Source organism: Diceros bicornis, chromosome 22, assembly GCF_020826845.1.
Source record: "Diceros bicornis minor isolate mBicDic1 chromosome 22, mDicBic1.mat.cur, whole genome shotgun sequence".
In the NCBI taxonomy this organism is placed as follows: Eukaryota; Metazoa; Chordata; class Mammalia; order Perissodactyla; family Rhinocerotidae; genus Diceros; species Diceros bicornis.
Genome location: NC_080761.1, coordinates 48,346,557 through 48,362,388, shown reverse-complemented (window position 1 = coordinate 48,362,388; position 15,832 = coordinate 48,346,557). Strand labels below are relative to the sequence as shown.

At 35.6% G+C, this 15,832-nt stretch overlaps 1 protein-coding gene across 2 annotated transcripts in view; it reads right to left on the bottom strand.

The window, feature by feature from the left end:
* Positions 1–15,832, bottom strand: part of IFT74 (intraflagellar transport 74) — a 70,994-nt gene that overhangs the window by 23,082 nt on the left and 32,080 nt on the right. For both annotated transcript variants that reach the window (XM_058565920.1, XM_058565919.1), the window contains exons 10-13: positions 14,841–14,903; positions 10,842–10,985; positions 9,355–9,395; positions 6,697–6,776 (exon numbers count right to left, since the gene is read on the bottom strand). In XM_058565920.1, coding sequence (XP_058421903.1) covers positions 6,697–6,776; positions 9,355–9,395; positions 10,842–10,985; positions 14,841–14,903 — 328 coding nt within the window. The remainder of the gene's footprint in view (positions 1–6,696; positions 6,777–9,354; positions 9,396–10,841; positions 10,986–14,840; positions 14,904–15,832) is intronic.

The following is a 15,832-nucleotide window of genomic DNA, read 5'->3' as shown; positions in this document are numbered from 1 at the left end:
TTTAGAAGTTTGTTTCAACAGAGTAATGTCAATAATATCAGACAGTATAATGAGTAGTCCTTGGCATGTACTACACACAGAATAAGTTCTTAATTATTTCCTAAAGCAGGAGTTATCAACTTGAGCATGCATCAGAACCATCAGGAGGGTTTGTTGGAAGACAAACGGCTAAGCCCTATCCCCAGAGTTTCACATTCAGTGGGTCTGGGGTGGAGCCCAAGAATTTTTATTTCTAACAAGTTTCAGACGATGCTGATGCGCCTGGTCTGGAGATAATACCACCACTCTAATGAAAGATATAAAGTGTAGTTTATCCAGTCTCCAAATTGAACAATAAGCAATGATTCATTCTTCTTCATTGAATGTATATTGAGAAACTATAGAATAACAATGTATAAATTCCATTTGAAATCTCAGATACCAGAAGATAAACCACCTTGAAATTGAATAGGTCATTTTGTATATCCTGGGGGAAATACTTTCCAAAATATGTTTCTGGAAAATCTCCAGGAAAGTTATTCAAGTTTTAGTTTATAAATTAATGCCATTAACAATAACACCCAATAACTAACATTTATGTGCACTTTTTAAATCACATGCTATTCTGAGTCACATAAACACACAAACACACGCCACTCATCTAATCCTCACAGTAACTCTAAGAGGTAGGTGGGTACTGTCATTATCTCTATTTTAAAGGTACAGAAAGGTCAAGTAGCATGTCCAAGATCAGGCAGTAAAACAGCACAGCCCAGATTTGAATCCAGGCATTTTGGTTGCAGAATCTGTGCTCTTAAACAACACTATTGTCTGTACAAATTCTATTTTACCTGACATAACCAAAGAATAAAAGCTTCTAACCTGGGCCTTGGAACTCTGAGCATGAAGAAGTATTCTACAGACAAACCAAAGAAAAATGTTATGTTTTATATTTTTACTACTCTTGAAAGAAGCATATAAATTATGGAGTAAATTGCAATGAGTTCATTAAGAGTTTAGGACAGTAATCCAATGATCTTATAGCATTTTATGTGTACTTCTATTATGAAACATTTATCACATTATAGCAGTTAAATATTTAGATATCTGTGATATGGTGTTATTAACAATCATATGATATTCAGTTTTACAATCTAATCAATCTTTGGGAAAATACTGTATTCTAAAAATGAAGGAATAATTTGTAATGAGTAATAATGCCCAAAATTCCTTCTTGAGGCAATATATGACTGTACTTTGTTAACTGTATTCGTCAAGCCTAGTTGGTCTACGTAGATATCCAGAAAGTGAGCCCCACCTATTGGATCATGTTAGTACTACAAATTCAGGCCTTTGAGAACAGTGAACTGTCAGAGAAGTGTATATTATCTTGACTAACAAAAAGTAAGATATTAAATCGTAGAAAACTAAGAAATTTATAACAACTAGCATTGGTGAGGAAGCACTTTCACATACTGCTGTTGGTTATATAAAATGGTGCAAACTTTTCTGGAAAGAAATTTGTAAAAACAGTAAAAATTGTAAACATTCTTTTCAAAATTTCATTTCTAGAAATTTATCTCACAGAAACATACAAGTTAACAAATGTGTGTGACAAGGTTATTTACTACAGCATTGTTCCTGGTATTGAAAAATTAGAAACAACCTAAATGTTAATGTGGATACAGTGAATACTCTTTAACAGCAATAACAATGAGGACAGCAGCTAACAGCTGTTGTGAGTGCTTAATATGTGCCAGGCACCATTCTTAGCCTGGCCTTGACACCCTGACACTGACCACCATGCCATACATCTTAGAAAGAAGTACACATCCTTATATGGAAAAATGTACATTATATATAGTTAAACAAAAAGACTCAAGGTCAGAGAACTATATAGTATTATTCCATTTTTAAAAATATATGCTTGCAGACGTATAGAAAAAAGTCTGAAAGACTATAAACATCAAACTGTAAATGATGATTACCTCTGAAGACTAGGATGAGCGTGAGGACAAAGGAGATGACTTTTTACTTAACAAACTTTTATATTGCTTGAATTTGTCACATTAAGTACATACCAGATTCATATAGAAAAAGCACTCAATTTTAAAAAATAAATTAACTGCAGTCTTTAAAATAATCTTAACTAGTTTAAGGAAAATTTTTAAAAAGCTGGAAGGGGTAACCTCCTACACGCTGAGGCTAACTGCACATGAGAATGGTCATGTGAGGCAAAACACACACACAAACCCATACAATGAAGTACATTCAAAGTGATTAAAACTTCTTAGAAATTCTGGGTAAGTGAAGTTTATAACAGGTAATTTCTTGATGAAAATGACAGGTTGAACATGCACATCTAATTCTAATCCTCCCCCAAAGTCCACTAAAACTATAGTAAAAAGAACTTTTAAAGGTAAAACTCCCAGGAATGGAGGAAAATGGAAGAGGAAACAATAGTAATAAAATTCTGGAAGCCGAAAGCAGACGGACAAGTGGTAACTAATTTAGCAGACTCGAGAAGGCCTAAACCTTAGCCAGCATTAGGGAAAGCTGAGAACCAACCCAATTTCAAAAGGCTCAGGAATTTTGCATAGAAGACTGTTCACTTATTTTGTGCTCTTACTTCATGAGAGGTTTTGTCATGTCTTTAAAAGAGTAACACTGTTCCTTTTAGAATTTAATGTAAGATAGTGAAGAGTAAAGTAAGGGCCTGATTTGAGTTAAGTGAATCAAGAACCACTTTGAAGGACCTTCAAGATGAGATATATAAACTCTCAAGTATTTTTGTGGTGAGAATAAAAAATTTCTTGGTCAACAATTACCCTATCAAAAACAAATTACTCAGTTGTATGTTAGAAGTAAACCTTGAGGTAAAAGCATCCGTTTTGAAAATGATATTCTGGGTTGAGTGAGAATATAGGCTACTACTATTTTTTTGTTGTCTTCTTTACCCAGAGCAACAATGCTTTTTCCACTACTTTCCCTTTGTCATACAGAAGCAGCATTTTAAAAAGCAATAATTAAGCAAATATTTAATGTTTGGCACTTCAGCTGAGAAAGGAGAAATCAGGGTGAATTTAGGAGAATTCAGGCTTTTCTGAAAAGTAGCGTGGCAGCTGCCAATAATGCTCTGCTTTCATAGTGACGCAGCTTGTAGCCAAATTCTGACCATATAACAACTTTCAATAGAGCTATTTCTCATTGCTTCTAGTTAGCAAAGATAATAACAACAATTCTTTCCCTGCTAAAATTTAGGACAGTATACATATTTAAACCTAAATATTTTTAGAACCCATATAACAAAATTACCTGATCCACCAATAAAGTAACACTACTATAGGGTGAAGTCTAGCAAATATTTAACAGGATAGAATTAAATCTCCCAGCAGTTTAAAAAAAGTAATGGTATCTTATTATAATAAAAATTTTCTGTTATGACATTATTTTTTTAAATCACTTATGAAGACTAAGATTTGAAAGCAAAGAAGCCCATCTAGAACTGGTCAAAAGTCTAAGTGTATTAAGAGGATTTTTTTCTGCTTTATTGCAGATCATCATAGAAACTGATAACCAGTATCTAGGAACAATGAAGATTTTCATAGAGTAGTCAAATAACTGCTAACTGATTTTATTTAGTTAACTTTGAGACATAACTACTCAATGTAACTTTTGGAAAATTATCACTTTGAGGACTTATCAAAATGAATAAATATGATGCACTTGAGAAAGTTGTTGGATTACAGGGCCACCATTAATACCTAGCAGAGAACAACTCCTAGTATCTAAGGATGTCTTTGAATTTAGAATGAATTATGCAAACCTTTTTAAAGTTTATTTGAAGACTGAAAAGTCAGAGCAACTAGTACTAACAAAGTTAGATATGTATAAATATCATTTATGGTTTATATCTTATCTTAACCAGAACCCCTACAAGGCAAAAGACAGCCTAGTTGGATTATACACAAGTGCCATAAATAGAAGAAGCCAGGTAGCATCTAAGAAATTAATAAAATAAGCCAGAAATAAAGTCAGGGGCAGAGATAAGTATGAACTAGAAAGCCAAAATAACTAGACTATCCTCTACACCTTAAGGAGTGAATTATCCACAATCTTGAGTCAAGGAACTGCTGAGAATGCAGATGTAGCTAAGAACCCACCACTTTATTGGAAATCATGAATCCAATGCAGGAATCCTCTAGACAGTAATAAAACCTTTGCTAACCAATGAAGTTCTCTTTGGAAAAGAGTGCATATGTACATCCTAAGAACCAAAAGCCCCAAAGAAGTGGCTAGAGCCCAACTTTCACCTTTAGTTCATTCTACAAATCTTTCTCTGCTAAAATGTAGGACTTTTTAGTTCATTCCACAAACATTTATTCAGTGTTTTCCCAGACATTTGTGTTGATGAAAGAGGTTACCAAAGTGAATAAGACACAGTCCCTGTCCTTGAGGATGTGTAGCCTAAGGGGAAAGACAAACATCTCAGTAGAGAGTGGTAACATAATGTGGTCAATGCAGTGATACATTTACGCACAGTGTGCTCTGATAATGGAGGGCTCACTTACTTAGCCCAGCCCAGAAATAGGTCAGGGAGGGAAGTTAGGGTTATTATGCTGGATGAAAGGATACCTGAGCTAGATATTAGGAGAAGTTAGTAAGGTAAATAACAGGGAAAAGAACATTCAAGACAAGGCAACAAATAGTAGGAACAAAGGATTGAGCATGAAACAGTCTGATGTATGGTAAAAGGTATGAGGTGTAGGGTACCACCAGTGGATTATTTTCATGAGAATGTAAGGATAGAGATGATGAGGGGTGGGAGAAGAAGCTGACAACGTACAGACCAGATTACAGAGGGACTAGAATGCCACGCAAAAATTCTTAAACCTTATTTTGTAGGTCATGGGGAACCACTGTTAAGCAGGAGAATGACACAGAACCACATTCTACATAAATTACTCTGGCAACACTGTGGTGGATGAATCTGGAGGGCAAGACTGGAGGCGAGGAGACCAGTTAGGAGGCTACTGCAATAGGTCAGGCAAGAAATAACGAGGTCCTGAACTAACAAGTAACCTTCTAACAAGTAACCTGTTAACAAAACCCCTAGGCTGTTTTACCAATAATTCAGGATGATCACAGTGTAGCAAAAGAACAAAAAACTAATGCACTGATATATATAAACATACATATATACATAATATTTATATATCACATTTTTATATGTACTTTTATATGTAAATGCTTTTTACTACTATTACATTACATTATAGACTGTCTTTTTCTACATTAAAAAAGGACAAAGGTTAGAAAACAAAAAGGAAAAGGAAAGCTAAAATTCAAAGCATTCTATTTATCTTAGAATGAACAATTAATAATAAATTGTTACCCCCAAATGAGTTATTTTACTGTAAAAATAAATTGAATGTTGCTAGAAATTTAAATTTAGGAAGAGTAAAATTATTTAGAATAGATCCTATAAAGCATCTAAAATCAAGCATATTATCGTATTTCTCAGAATAATTTAAAGTATTAATAAAGAAAATCTAGACTACTAGATCTACATATATTAAAAGTAATAAAATAATTTAAAAAAGAAAATAACATGACCTTAGTTTTAACAATTTATTGGGAGCCTACCTTGTCATGTATACCATTTAATATTCAGAAACCTTAGTGAGGTGGGACCACTGTATTCATTTTGGAGATGAGAAAACAAAAAGTTCAGCAAGGTTCACTTACCTAATAACTGGGACTTAAAGTTTGTCTGCCTTTAGATGCCTTATTTAAAAGCATTAGTAGTCATATGTAAATAAGACTATGTAAGCATTTCATAAGAATATTTTTATTTCACAAATGCAGCACTTCATATCAGAAAGCCAAGATTAGGCTTGGGCAATAGAACTAAGACTTTGGGGTCAAAGAGAACTTGGTTTAAATCTAGACTTTACCCCTTACTAGCTATGGGAATCTGAGTAACTTCTCTGAGCTTCAACAAGTATAAAAGGGGTTACAAGGCTTCAAAGGGTTCTTGCAAAGATCACAAAGTGCCCAATATCCCTTATCGGAGAGAAGCTAGTTAGAATACTCTAATACCCAACACCTCTTCCCCCAACCACACATACACTCCAGCTCCTGAATCCCCACCACAGCATTTCCACTGGTTCAGCCCCCAGGATCCCCCAAGTGTTCTGGTCCCTGCCTCGATCTTCAGATCTCACTCCTGGGGAAAGTTGGGAGAGGATCAGAATAATCAGTACTTGCTACCTCATTACTGGGCCCCCTGGGGAATTAATTCTTTCTGGGTTATTTGTGACACTTGTGACTTGATCCTCACTACCCCTCAACTCTACCAGCTACCCCAGTTAATTAATAGTAGACCATATTGAGGAAACATAACTTAGAAATTTGTAACAACTTTAAACCATTTTACTTCATTTTTTAAAAAGTTGCTTTGCAAAACAAAATAAACTCTTGTCATTACATAACCATTTTAAATTATTTCAAGATTTATAGTTGGCTTAAATAATTTAATATTAATCATAATATTTAGTATTATAGTAGTTTAGTATTTTAGTAGTTAAAGTTAGTGATATTATAAAGAAGTAAATAATAAATCCCAGGTAGACAGTCCCCAAGGCCCAAATTAATACTGTATTAAAACTGCTATGTATCTGTTATTATGCCTTATAAAAATGCCAGAAAAATTACCTTGGTGTTCTTCTAAATCCATGTCAAGTTGTCTAATTTCTTCATTAAATTGATTTATTTTTTCTTTTATATCTGTTAACCTGTTGAAAATATTATTTAATGAATTTACGACATAATTTAGATGTTCATTAAAAACAATTAATAATGATGTTAGGAAATCTTAAAACTTTTCTGAGCTGCATAAACAATATCTAGAAATAATATGACTCACTCTGAGGACAATGCTACAAACTTAGAGAAAAAAATCTTTTCTAGATCTTTTTTCATGATTCATGTTTGGAGCACTAGTATATCCTGAGAATGTTAGGTTGCCTGACTTCAACAACAGATTCTTCCCCAGCCTTCTCTTGAACTTGACTTGCGATATTAAGAAAGTGAAAGAACTTTAGAAACCTTCTTTTTGTAGGTTTGTATAAACTGAACTGAGTTGGCAAATTAGTCTCAAAAATTAGAACATAAGAGAAAACTTACCACCAATAAAAGATTATATGGGTTAAAATTTTACCAAAGAACAGGGCCACCCTGTGGCGCAGCAGTTAAGTGCGTGTGCTGTGCTGTGGTGGCCTGGGGTTCGCGGGTTCGGATCCCGGGCGTGCACCAACACACCACTTGTTAAGCCATGCTGCGGCGGCATCCCATATAAAGTAGAGGAAGATGGGCACGGATGTTAGCCCATGGCCAGCCTTCCTCAAGAAAAAAGGGGAGGATTGACATCGGATGTTAGCTCAGGGCTAGTCCTCCTCACAAAAAAAAAACCAAAAAAATTTTACCAAAAAGCAGTTGTACTTATTACAAAGCTACAGTAATCAAGATAGTGTGCTACTGGAATAAGGATAGACATATATAGTGATGGAATAGAATTGTGAGTGAGTCCAGAAATAAGACCCTGTATCTATATACAATTGATTTTTGAGAAAGATGCCAAGACAATTAAATAGGGAAAGAATATGAAATAATATTTGTTGAAAGAATATTTCAACAAATGGTGCTGGGACAACTGGAAATATAAATATACATATACAAAAGTTAACTCAAAAAAGATCATAAATCTAAACACAACAGCTAAACTATAAAACTCTTAGAATAAAACATAGGCATAGGGGGCTGGCCCAGTGGCGCAAGCGGTTAAGCGCATGCGCTCCACTGCAGCGGCCCGGGGTTCACCGGTTCGGATCCCAGGCGCACACCGACGCACCACTTATCAAGCCATGCTGTGGCGGCATCCCATATAAAGTAAAGGATGATGGGCATGGATGTTAGCCCAGGGCCAGTCTTCCTCAGCAGAAAAAAGAGGAAGATCGGCAGATACTAGCTCAGGGTCGATCTTCCTCACCAAAAAAAAAGGCATAAATCTTCGTGACCTTGGATAGGCACTGGTTTCTTACATATGACATCAAAAGCACAAGCAACAAAAGAAAAAATAGACAAATTGGACATCATCAAAATTTAAAACCTTTGTGCTTCATAGGAACCATCAAGAAAGTGAAAAGAAAATCCACAGGATGGGAGAAAAATTTTGTAAATCATTTATCTGATAAGAGACTTGTATCTAGAATATATAAAGAACTCTTATACTTCAAAAATAAAAAGATAAGTAACCAAATTAAAAAACGGGCAAAGGAGCCAAACAGGCATTTCTCCAAAGATGACATACATATGACCAATGAGCACAGGAAAAGAAGCTGAATATCCTTAGTTATTAGGAAAGTGCAAATCAAAACCATAATAAGATACCACTTCACACCCACTAGGACAGCTATAATCAAAAAAGACAGATAATAACAAGTGTTGGAGAGGATATGGAGAAACTGGAACCCCTATACACTGCTAGTAGAAATGTAAAATGGCGCAGTTGCTTTGGAAAATAGTCTGGCAGTTCCTCAAAAAGTTAAATATAGAGTTACCATATGAGCCAGCAATTCCACTGCAAGGTATATACCCAAGGGAAGTGAAAACATATGTCCACATAAAAACTTGTTCATGAATCTTCAAACTAGCACGATCCATCACAGGCAAAAAATGAAAACAATCCAAATGTCCATCACTTGATGAACACATAAATAAACATGGTATATCCACACAATGGAATATTATTTGGCAATTAAAAGAAATGAAATACTGATACATGCTACAACACAAATGAACCTTAAAAACATCATGCTAAGTGAAAGAATTCAGACACATAGGACCCGTAGTGTAGGATTCCATTTATATGAAATGTCCAGAATAGTCCAATCCACAGAGACATAAAGTAGAGTGGTTGCCTAGGGATGAGAGGGAGGAGATGGAGGGGTGATGGTTAAGAAGTGTGGGTTCTTATCAGGGTGACTGAACTATTCTAAAATTGACGGAGGTGATGGTTGTACAACTCTGTGAATATACCAAAAACCTCTGAATTGTACCCTTTAAATATGTAATTGTATGGTATGTATTATCTCTTAATAAAGTTGTTTTTAAAAAGTAATTTTATTATGACACGGCTCTTAACTAAACATTCAAAGAATATTTAAAGCTGTAAATAAGATTTAAAGCTGCATCAACATTATCAATGTGAACCATTGAAAAAAATGATTTTAACAACATGCCCCTCTTGTACATTTAGAATGTAATTTAAAAGATGAGAAAAGGATGTAAATATCCTAGTATAAATGTACTTACTGTCGCTCCATGCTGGCTATTTCCTGATTATCTTCTTTAACCTGTAAAGGCATAAAAAGAAAATAGTATTTAAAGAATGACTCATTGTAAGGCTATCTTAAAGAGAAGTTCCTTCTAAGGTATGCTGTATTAAAATGTCAAACCTAGAATCTTGAAATTTATTTCTTAAAATTCAACCTTTGAAGTTAAAAGGAACATAATTAAGAAACTATTCACAGATTATTTTCCTTCTTCTTCAAAGGAAGGGTGGTGACTGACATATCCATACCTATCCACATGGCACCATGAGGTTAACACACCTTTAGACCTGGATCAGTTTACATAAACATCTAGGATTTCTAAGACTGTCTCCTCCCCCACCCCCAACACACACAAGGTAGGGTTGCCAGATTCAGCATTCCCTGTTACACCTGAATTTCAGATAAACAACGAATAACTTTTAGGATACATACATACCATGCAATATTTGGAATATACTTATCATCCTTATATATATACTTATTCTAAAAGCATTGCTAATCTGAAATTCAATTTTAACTAGTCGTTCTATATTTTATCTGGCAATCCTATCCCAAGATCACTCTCTCCTCCTCTGCCTCCAATAATCTCTTTCCAAGGACCTTCAGAGATTCTAGATTTTAATACCTTTCTAGAATGATTGTTATTTTTTTTTTTTTTTGTGAGGGAGATCAGCCCTGAGCTAACATCCATGCCAATCCTCCTCTTTTTGCTGAGGAAGACTGGCCCTGAGCTAACATCGGTGCCCATCTTCCTCCACTTTATATGGGACGCCGCCACAGCATGGCCTGACAAGCAGTGCATCAGTGCACGCCCGGCATCCGAACCCAGGCTGCCAGCAGCGGAGCGCACGCACTTAACCACTACGCCACGGGGCCGGCCCCTAGAATGATTCTAATACTTAAATAGCTCCTGAGTTGATCCTTAAGGTTCTTCCAAACCCACTGGGTTGAATATAAGACCACAAACGACTCCCATTTGTAGGTTCCTGACTGGAGCTGTGTGCAAATACACATGCGGCTCTCCTAAGGGCCTTATAGTTAGGGTATCTCAGGATAAACAATAAGTTAATGATAACTCAGTGCTAAATTAAAGCCAGCCTTGGGGCAGTAAGAAAGCTAGTAAATACATGTGACATGATCTTGTGACATATTGTGATTTCATAGGATATTTTAATTCCATATAAATTTTCCTTATAAGGATCCAAAACATGAAAAAATGGCCAAAATATGTACAAAAACCATGTAAAATTAATATTTAAGTCCACAAACAATATATATGAGAAATGACTTTTACCTAGATTATCTTGGTCAAGTAGTTCATATTAATTTAGGTGAACCTCACCTTTCACTGTTTTTTAAGACAATAAACTTATTAGCTTTCTGTTCAATTCATATGCCTTAAATAAAACAGATCAACACATTTACCAAATGCTGAGATATTAAAATAAGTATGTTCGTTTTTCATACCTGCTTAAGTAATCTCTCTCTCTCTTCCATTGGAGATCCCATGCTTTTGTCTTCTGCAATCATTTGATCTCGATGGGACTCCAACTCATAAAGTTTTTCATGCAGCAATACAGCCTCCTGTTTTACCTGGGAGTGTGCTATTTCCTGAAGGGAACAAAAAAAGGAAAAATTTAATTAGTATTTTATCCAAAACTATTCTCAAATAGGTTTCAGTTTATAAGAATAAGGACAAATTTAAACCACCAGCATCTTTAAATGGAGATATCAAGTATCTATAGTACTCAATAATGCTACAAACCACATTTCTAAATTGGAAGATTAAAAATAAATCTCTGTATACTTTCACAAGCTATTTTCAGTCTAAGATTCACAAGAAGATGGTAGCATTAGCTTATTTTATTTTCTAAATATAAGACCTGAACAGGGCCGGCCCGTGGCTTAGCGGTTAAGTGCGCGCGCTCTGCTGCTGGCGGCCCGGGTTCGGATCCCAGGCACACACTGATGTACCGCTTCTCCAGCCATGCTGAGGCCGCGTCCCACTTACAGCAAGTAGAAGGATGTGCAGCTATGACATACAACTATCTACTGGGGCTTTGGGGGGATAAATAAATAAATAAAAAATTATTAAAAAAAAAAAAGACCTGAACAAAGATAAGACATCTCTACCAATGGAAAGATAAGAAAATGTCACAATGTATGCACAACTTTAACCACAATATCCAATTCAAAGCCCAAAGAATTGATCTCTAGAGGGAAGATGTTTCCCCCTGAATAGATCATATATATACTTTCCCACAAAGTTATGGGCTGAATAGTGTCCCCCAAAAAGATATGTGGAAGTCCTAATGTCCAATACCTGTGAATGTGATCTAATTTGGAAATGAGGTGTTTGCAGATTTAGTCAAGTTAAGATGAGGTCATTAGGCCTCTAATCCAGTATGACTGGTGTCCTTATAAGAAGAGAAGAGATACAGACAGAGACACGCAAGGAGAATGCCATGTGATAACACAGGCATAGATTGGAGTGAGGCAGCTGTAAGTCAAGGGACGAACACCAAGGATTCATGGCCACCACTAGAAGCTAGAAAGAGGCAAGAAAGGATTCTACCCAGAGTCTCAGAGAGAGCATGGCTCTGCTGACACTCTAATTTTAGACTTCTAGCCTCCATAACCGTGAGAAAATTTCTGTTGTTTTAAGCTACCCAGTTTGTGGTACTTTATTACAGCAACACTAGGAAACTAACACACATTAAGTAGAATAGTTACTATATATTCACCATCGTTCTGTTCACAAAGAGAAAATAAGGGATGTCATAATTTTATTAGATAACCAAAAGAGCTATGGATGTTGGTAGTGATGACAAAGAGGAGTGGAAGGAGGAGAGGAAAATGACACGTGAAGCTGTTATTTAGGGAGCACTTGTTCTGTGCCAGGTACTGTACTCTATGTTCTTTATACCTTCTCTCTAATACTCAAAGCAACTCTAGAAGATACTACTATCATCCCTATTTTACAGATGAAGAAACTGAGTATCTGAGATCTAAATAATTTTTCTAAGTTAACGATGATATCTGAAACGAGGCACACAGCATGGACAAGACCAGATTTTTAAGAGGGTAGACCTCATCTTTTTTGAAAGCAAAAGACAAGGAATCTGTAAAAAAGGGAAAAGTGGACAAGAGGAAATGTTTGCAAGTCCGTAGGCAAATGGTTATACATACAGCTCAAGTAGTAGATCAGCTTCAGAATAAAAGGCATGATAGTAAAATACAGACAGAAGAAATGCAGCTATTTTGAGGTTTCCCTTTTCGGAGTATCTTCCTCTTCCTTCTGCTTAACGATCTCATAGACTTGGTCCAATTGTATCTTGATAAAACTGTCCCTTAAGACTCAAACTCACACTGATCCTTCACCTGACTTTTTCACACCTCTGTGAACTGAATAAGTAATACTTAGCACAGTAGTGAGCGCACAGTACATATTCAATAAATCCTAGTTGATTGATATTTGATATAATATTTTCTTGAAGAACAAGTCCAAAAAAAAAATATGAGGAATCTGGCAAAAGTTAACTAGAATTGGTGACCTACATTTTATTGATTTGAGAATACTGTAACTTGGTAAAAATTCATGTTATTTTAGGCACACATGTACTGATGCCAAAGAAGAGTGGCATCAACATAAACACTAAACCCAAGGGTATAGCTTACACCTCTTCCTGTAGAAACTAAAATTGCCAAGTGAAATAAAACTTGACTCTCCCACACACTCTAAAAATGATAGTGAGGAATTCTGCAAGCTGCCTGTGTTAATACTAAATGTGTCCTTATTCCCTGAAGCATATTTCTGTTAGCAGTGAGACTCAAGAAAAAGATTATGTGTACTCACATGTGGACAATCCGAAATAGAAAACCATCTTAATATATATTTTTTTTTTTAAAGATTTTATTTATTCATTTTTTTCCCCCCAAAGCCCCAGCAGATAGTTGCATGTCATAGGCTCACATCCTTCTAGTTGCTGTACGTGGGACTCGGCCTCGGGTTGGACGGAGAAGTGGTGCCTCGGGGTGCACCGAAGCGCACCCGGGATCCGAACCCGGGCCGCCAGCACCAGAGCGCGCGCACTTAACCGCCAAGCCACGGAGCCGGCCCCTCATCTTAATATTTTTAAGCATACTTTTTTTCAATAACAAATTTCTAAAAGAATGTTTACAAAATACTCATGTTTATTTCTTTTGCAAGCTAGGCAACAGCAATCTTGTCACTAACCCTATCATCATGATATCCACCTGATTCCACAGGAAATCAGGAAAGGCAAGCAAGGTTTGAGGTACAGACAGTATAGCGAAGTGCAAAGGACATGAGAAGGTAGTTTGCAGGAAAAAAAAAAAAAATTGGCCAACAAATATGTAAAGAGATACTCAACTTCATGCATAAATAAATGAAAATTAAACAAGATAGTAATTTTTACCTATTAAACTAGCACAAATGGAAAAGGTGGAAAATGCCTGCTATTCATGAGTACAGGGGAACACAGGCACTCCCATACATCGAGTCTAGGAGGAGAAAAAGCAACAACCTTTTTGGAAGGCAATTTGGTAATCTCATAATATTTTCAGCATATAACTTTTGACTCATTGCAAGAAATTTATCTTAAGATATACTCATATAACTTTGCATAAAATGTATGTTTTCAGTGAAGCACTATTGACAATCCCCAAAAAAACTATAAACAACCTATTCATCTACAAGGCTGTGTTATAGTCATTCAATGTAATACAATGTAGTAATTAAAAATAATGAGGAAGATCTCTAACAGCTGATGTGAACAGACATTCAAGAGAGAATGTTAGGTGGAAAAAACAAAACAAAAAACAAGCTGCAGACAGCATATCAAGCGTGAATGTCACTTGAGGTTTTCCACAACAGTAAAACCAAGACAGGATCATAGGATTGTTGTGAAGAATAAATAACAACGCTGGTCATACATGTAAAGAGCTGAAAAAAGCACATGATAACTACTCAATAAATGTAAGAATAGTTCTGTCTGGAAAAAAGGGCAAAGAAACTGGCATTTTTACTTTCATCTTATTCTTTTTTTTACCATAAACATGTTTTGTTTTGTGAATTAAAATTGTTTTAAATAAACAAATAAGAAAACAAATGCAAGCTTCTGCATCTTTAAAGTGATTAACTGATCTCCCCTCCTCTTCATTTGTTTTTAATCTCTTGTTCATATGTCTTTAAATTACCATTAGATTTTGCACGTCCCAGCAGGGCAGAATGATTTCTTTCGTATACAGTGGGTACTCAATAAATGAATCTAATTTCTTACTAACATAGAGTATCTGTGGTCCTGAATGGGAAAAAAATTACTATAGGCCTGTTAGTAAACTGCTAAATAAACATGTACCTAAATGAGTTCCATTAATACATTTAAGCTGAATTATCTTTTGTAGCCGAATAATATGAGAACCCTTATTTGATTTTATACTTACAGCTTCCAGACTCTCTTTTTTCATATTCAGTGAATCTAGTTGTTGCTGAAGTGTATCTAATTCCTAAGAAGAAGGAAAACAAGTAAAAATATATGCAAATTAAGAATAATTCGTTTCTCTGTTCCTCAACATTTCACAGACGGATGTGACAAAGTAACCATCTTCAATCCATATCTTGTGATTTGATTAGAATTTATTAACATTCATTATTTCTATTTTTGCCAATTTCTTTCATTATTCTTAAAAACTTTGCCATGATCTGGGGCCGGCTGGGTGGTGCAAGCAGTTAGGGGCACGCGTTCCACTGCCGCAGCCAAGGGTTCGCCAGTTCAGATCCCAGGTGTGCAACGACGCGCTGCTTGTTAGGCCATGCTGTGGTGGCATCCCATATAAAGTAGAGGAAGATGGCACGGATGTTAGCCCAGGGCCAGTCTTCCTCAGCAAAAAAGAGGAGGATTGGCATTGGATATTAGCTCAGAGCTGGTCTTCCTCACAAAAAAAAAAAAAAAAAAAACTTTGCCATGATCTACCTTTGAAAACACTTTATGAGCTTGTCAAAGGTAGCTAGACCTCTTCACAGTGAATCACTGTGTTCTGAGAATATTAAATATCAGAAGCCTTCAAATTAATGATGTCATTGTTTAAAGTTATGATTTTTAATTTTCATTTATAGCCATGTTTTCATATTTTTTGTGTAATTCCTTTAAGGGCCAAGACCTATAACAATTTATACGGCTCACTCCTAGGGAAAAGACCCTTGAACTGATAACTCATTGAAAAACTCCTGTGCAAGATTAACTATATTTTGATAGTATTCTGATATTTCCATAATATTCATTTTTCAATGTTTCATTGTATCTTATAAATCCTGTCTAAAATAAAAACTTCTATTAAATTGTCAACGAAGGAATATCTGAGAAACTAGAAATAAATTCATTATTGGCATTTGTGGGGACTAATTCTCTGTTAACTGGTTAAGGGACATGTGGGCA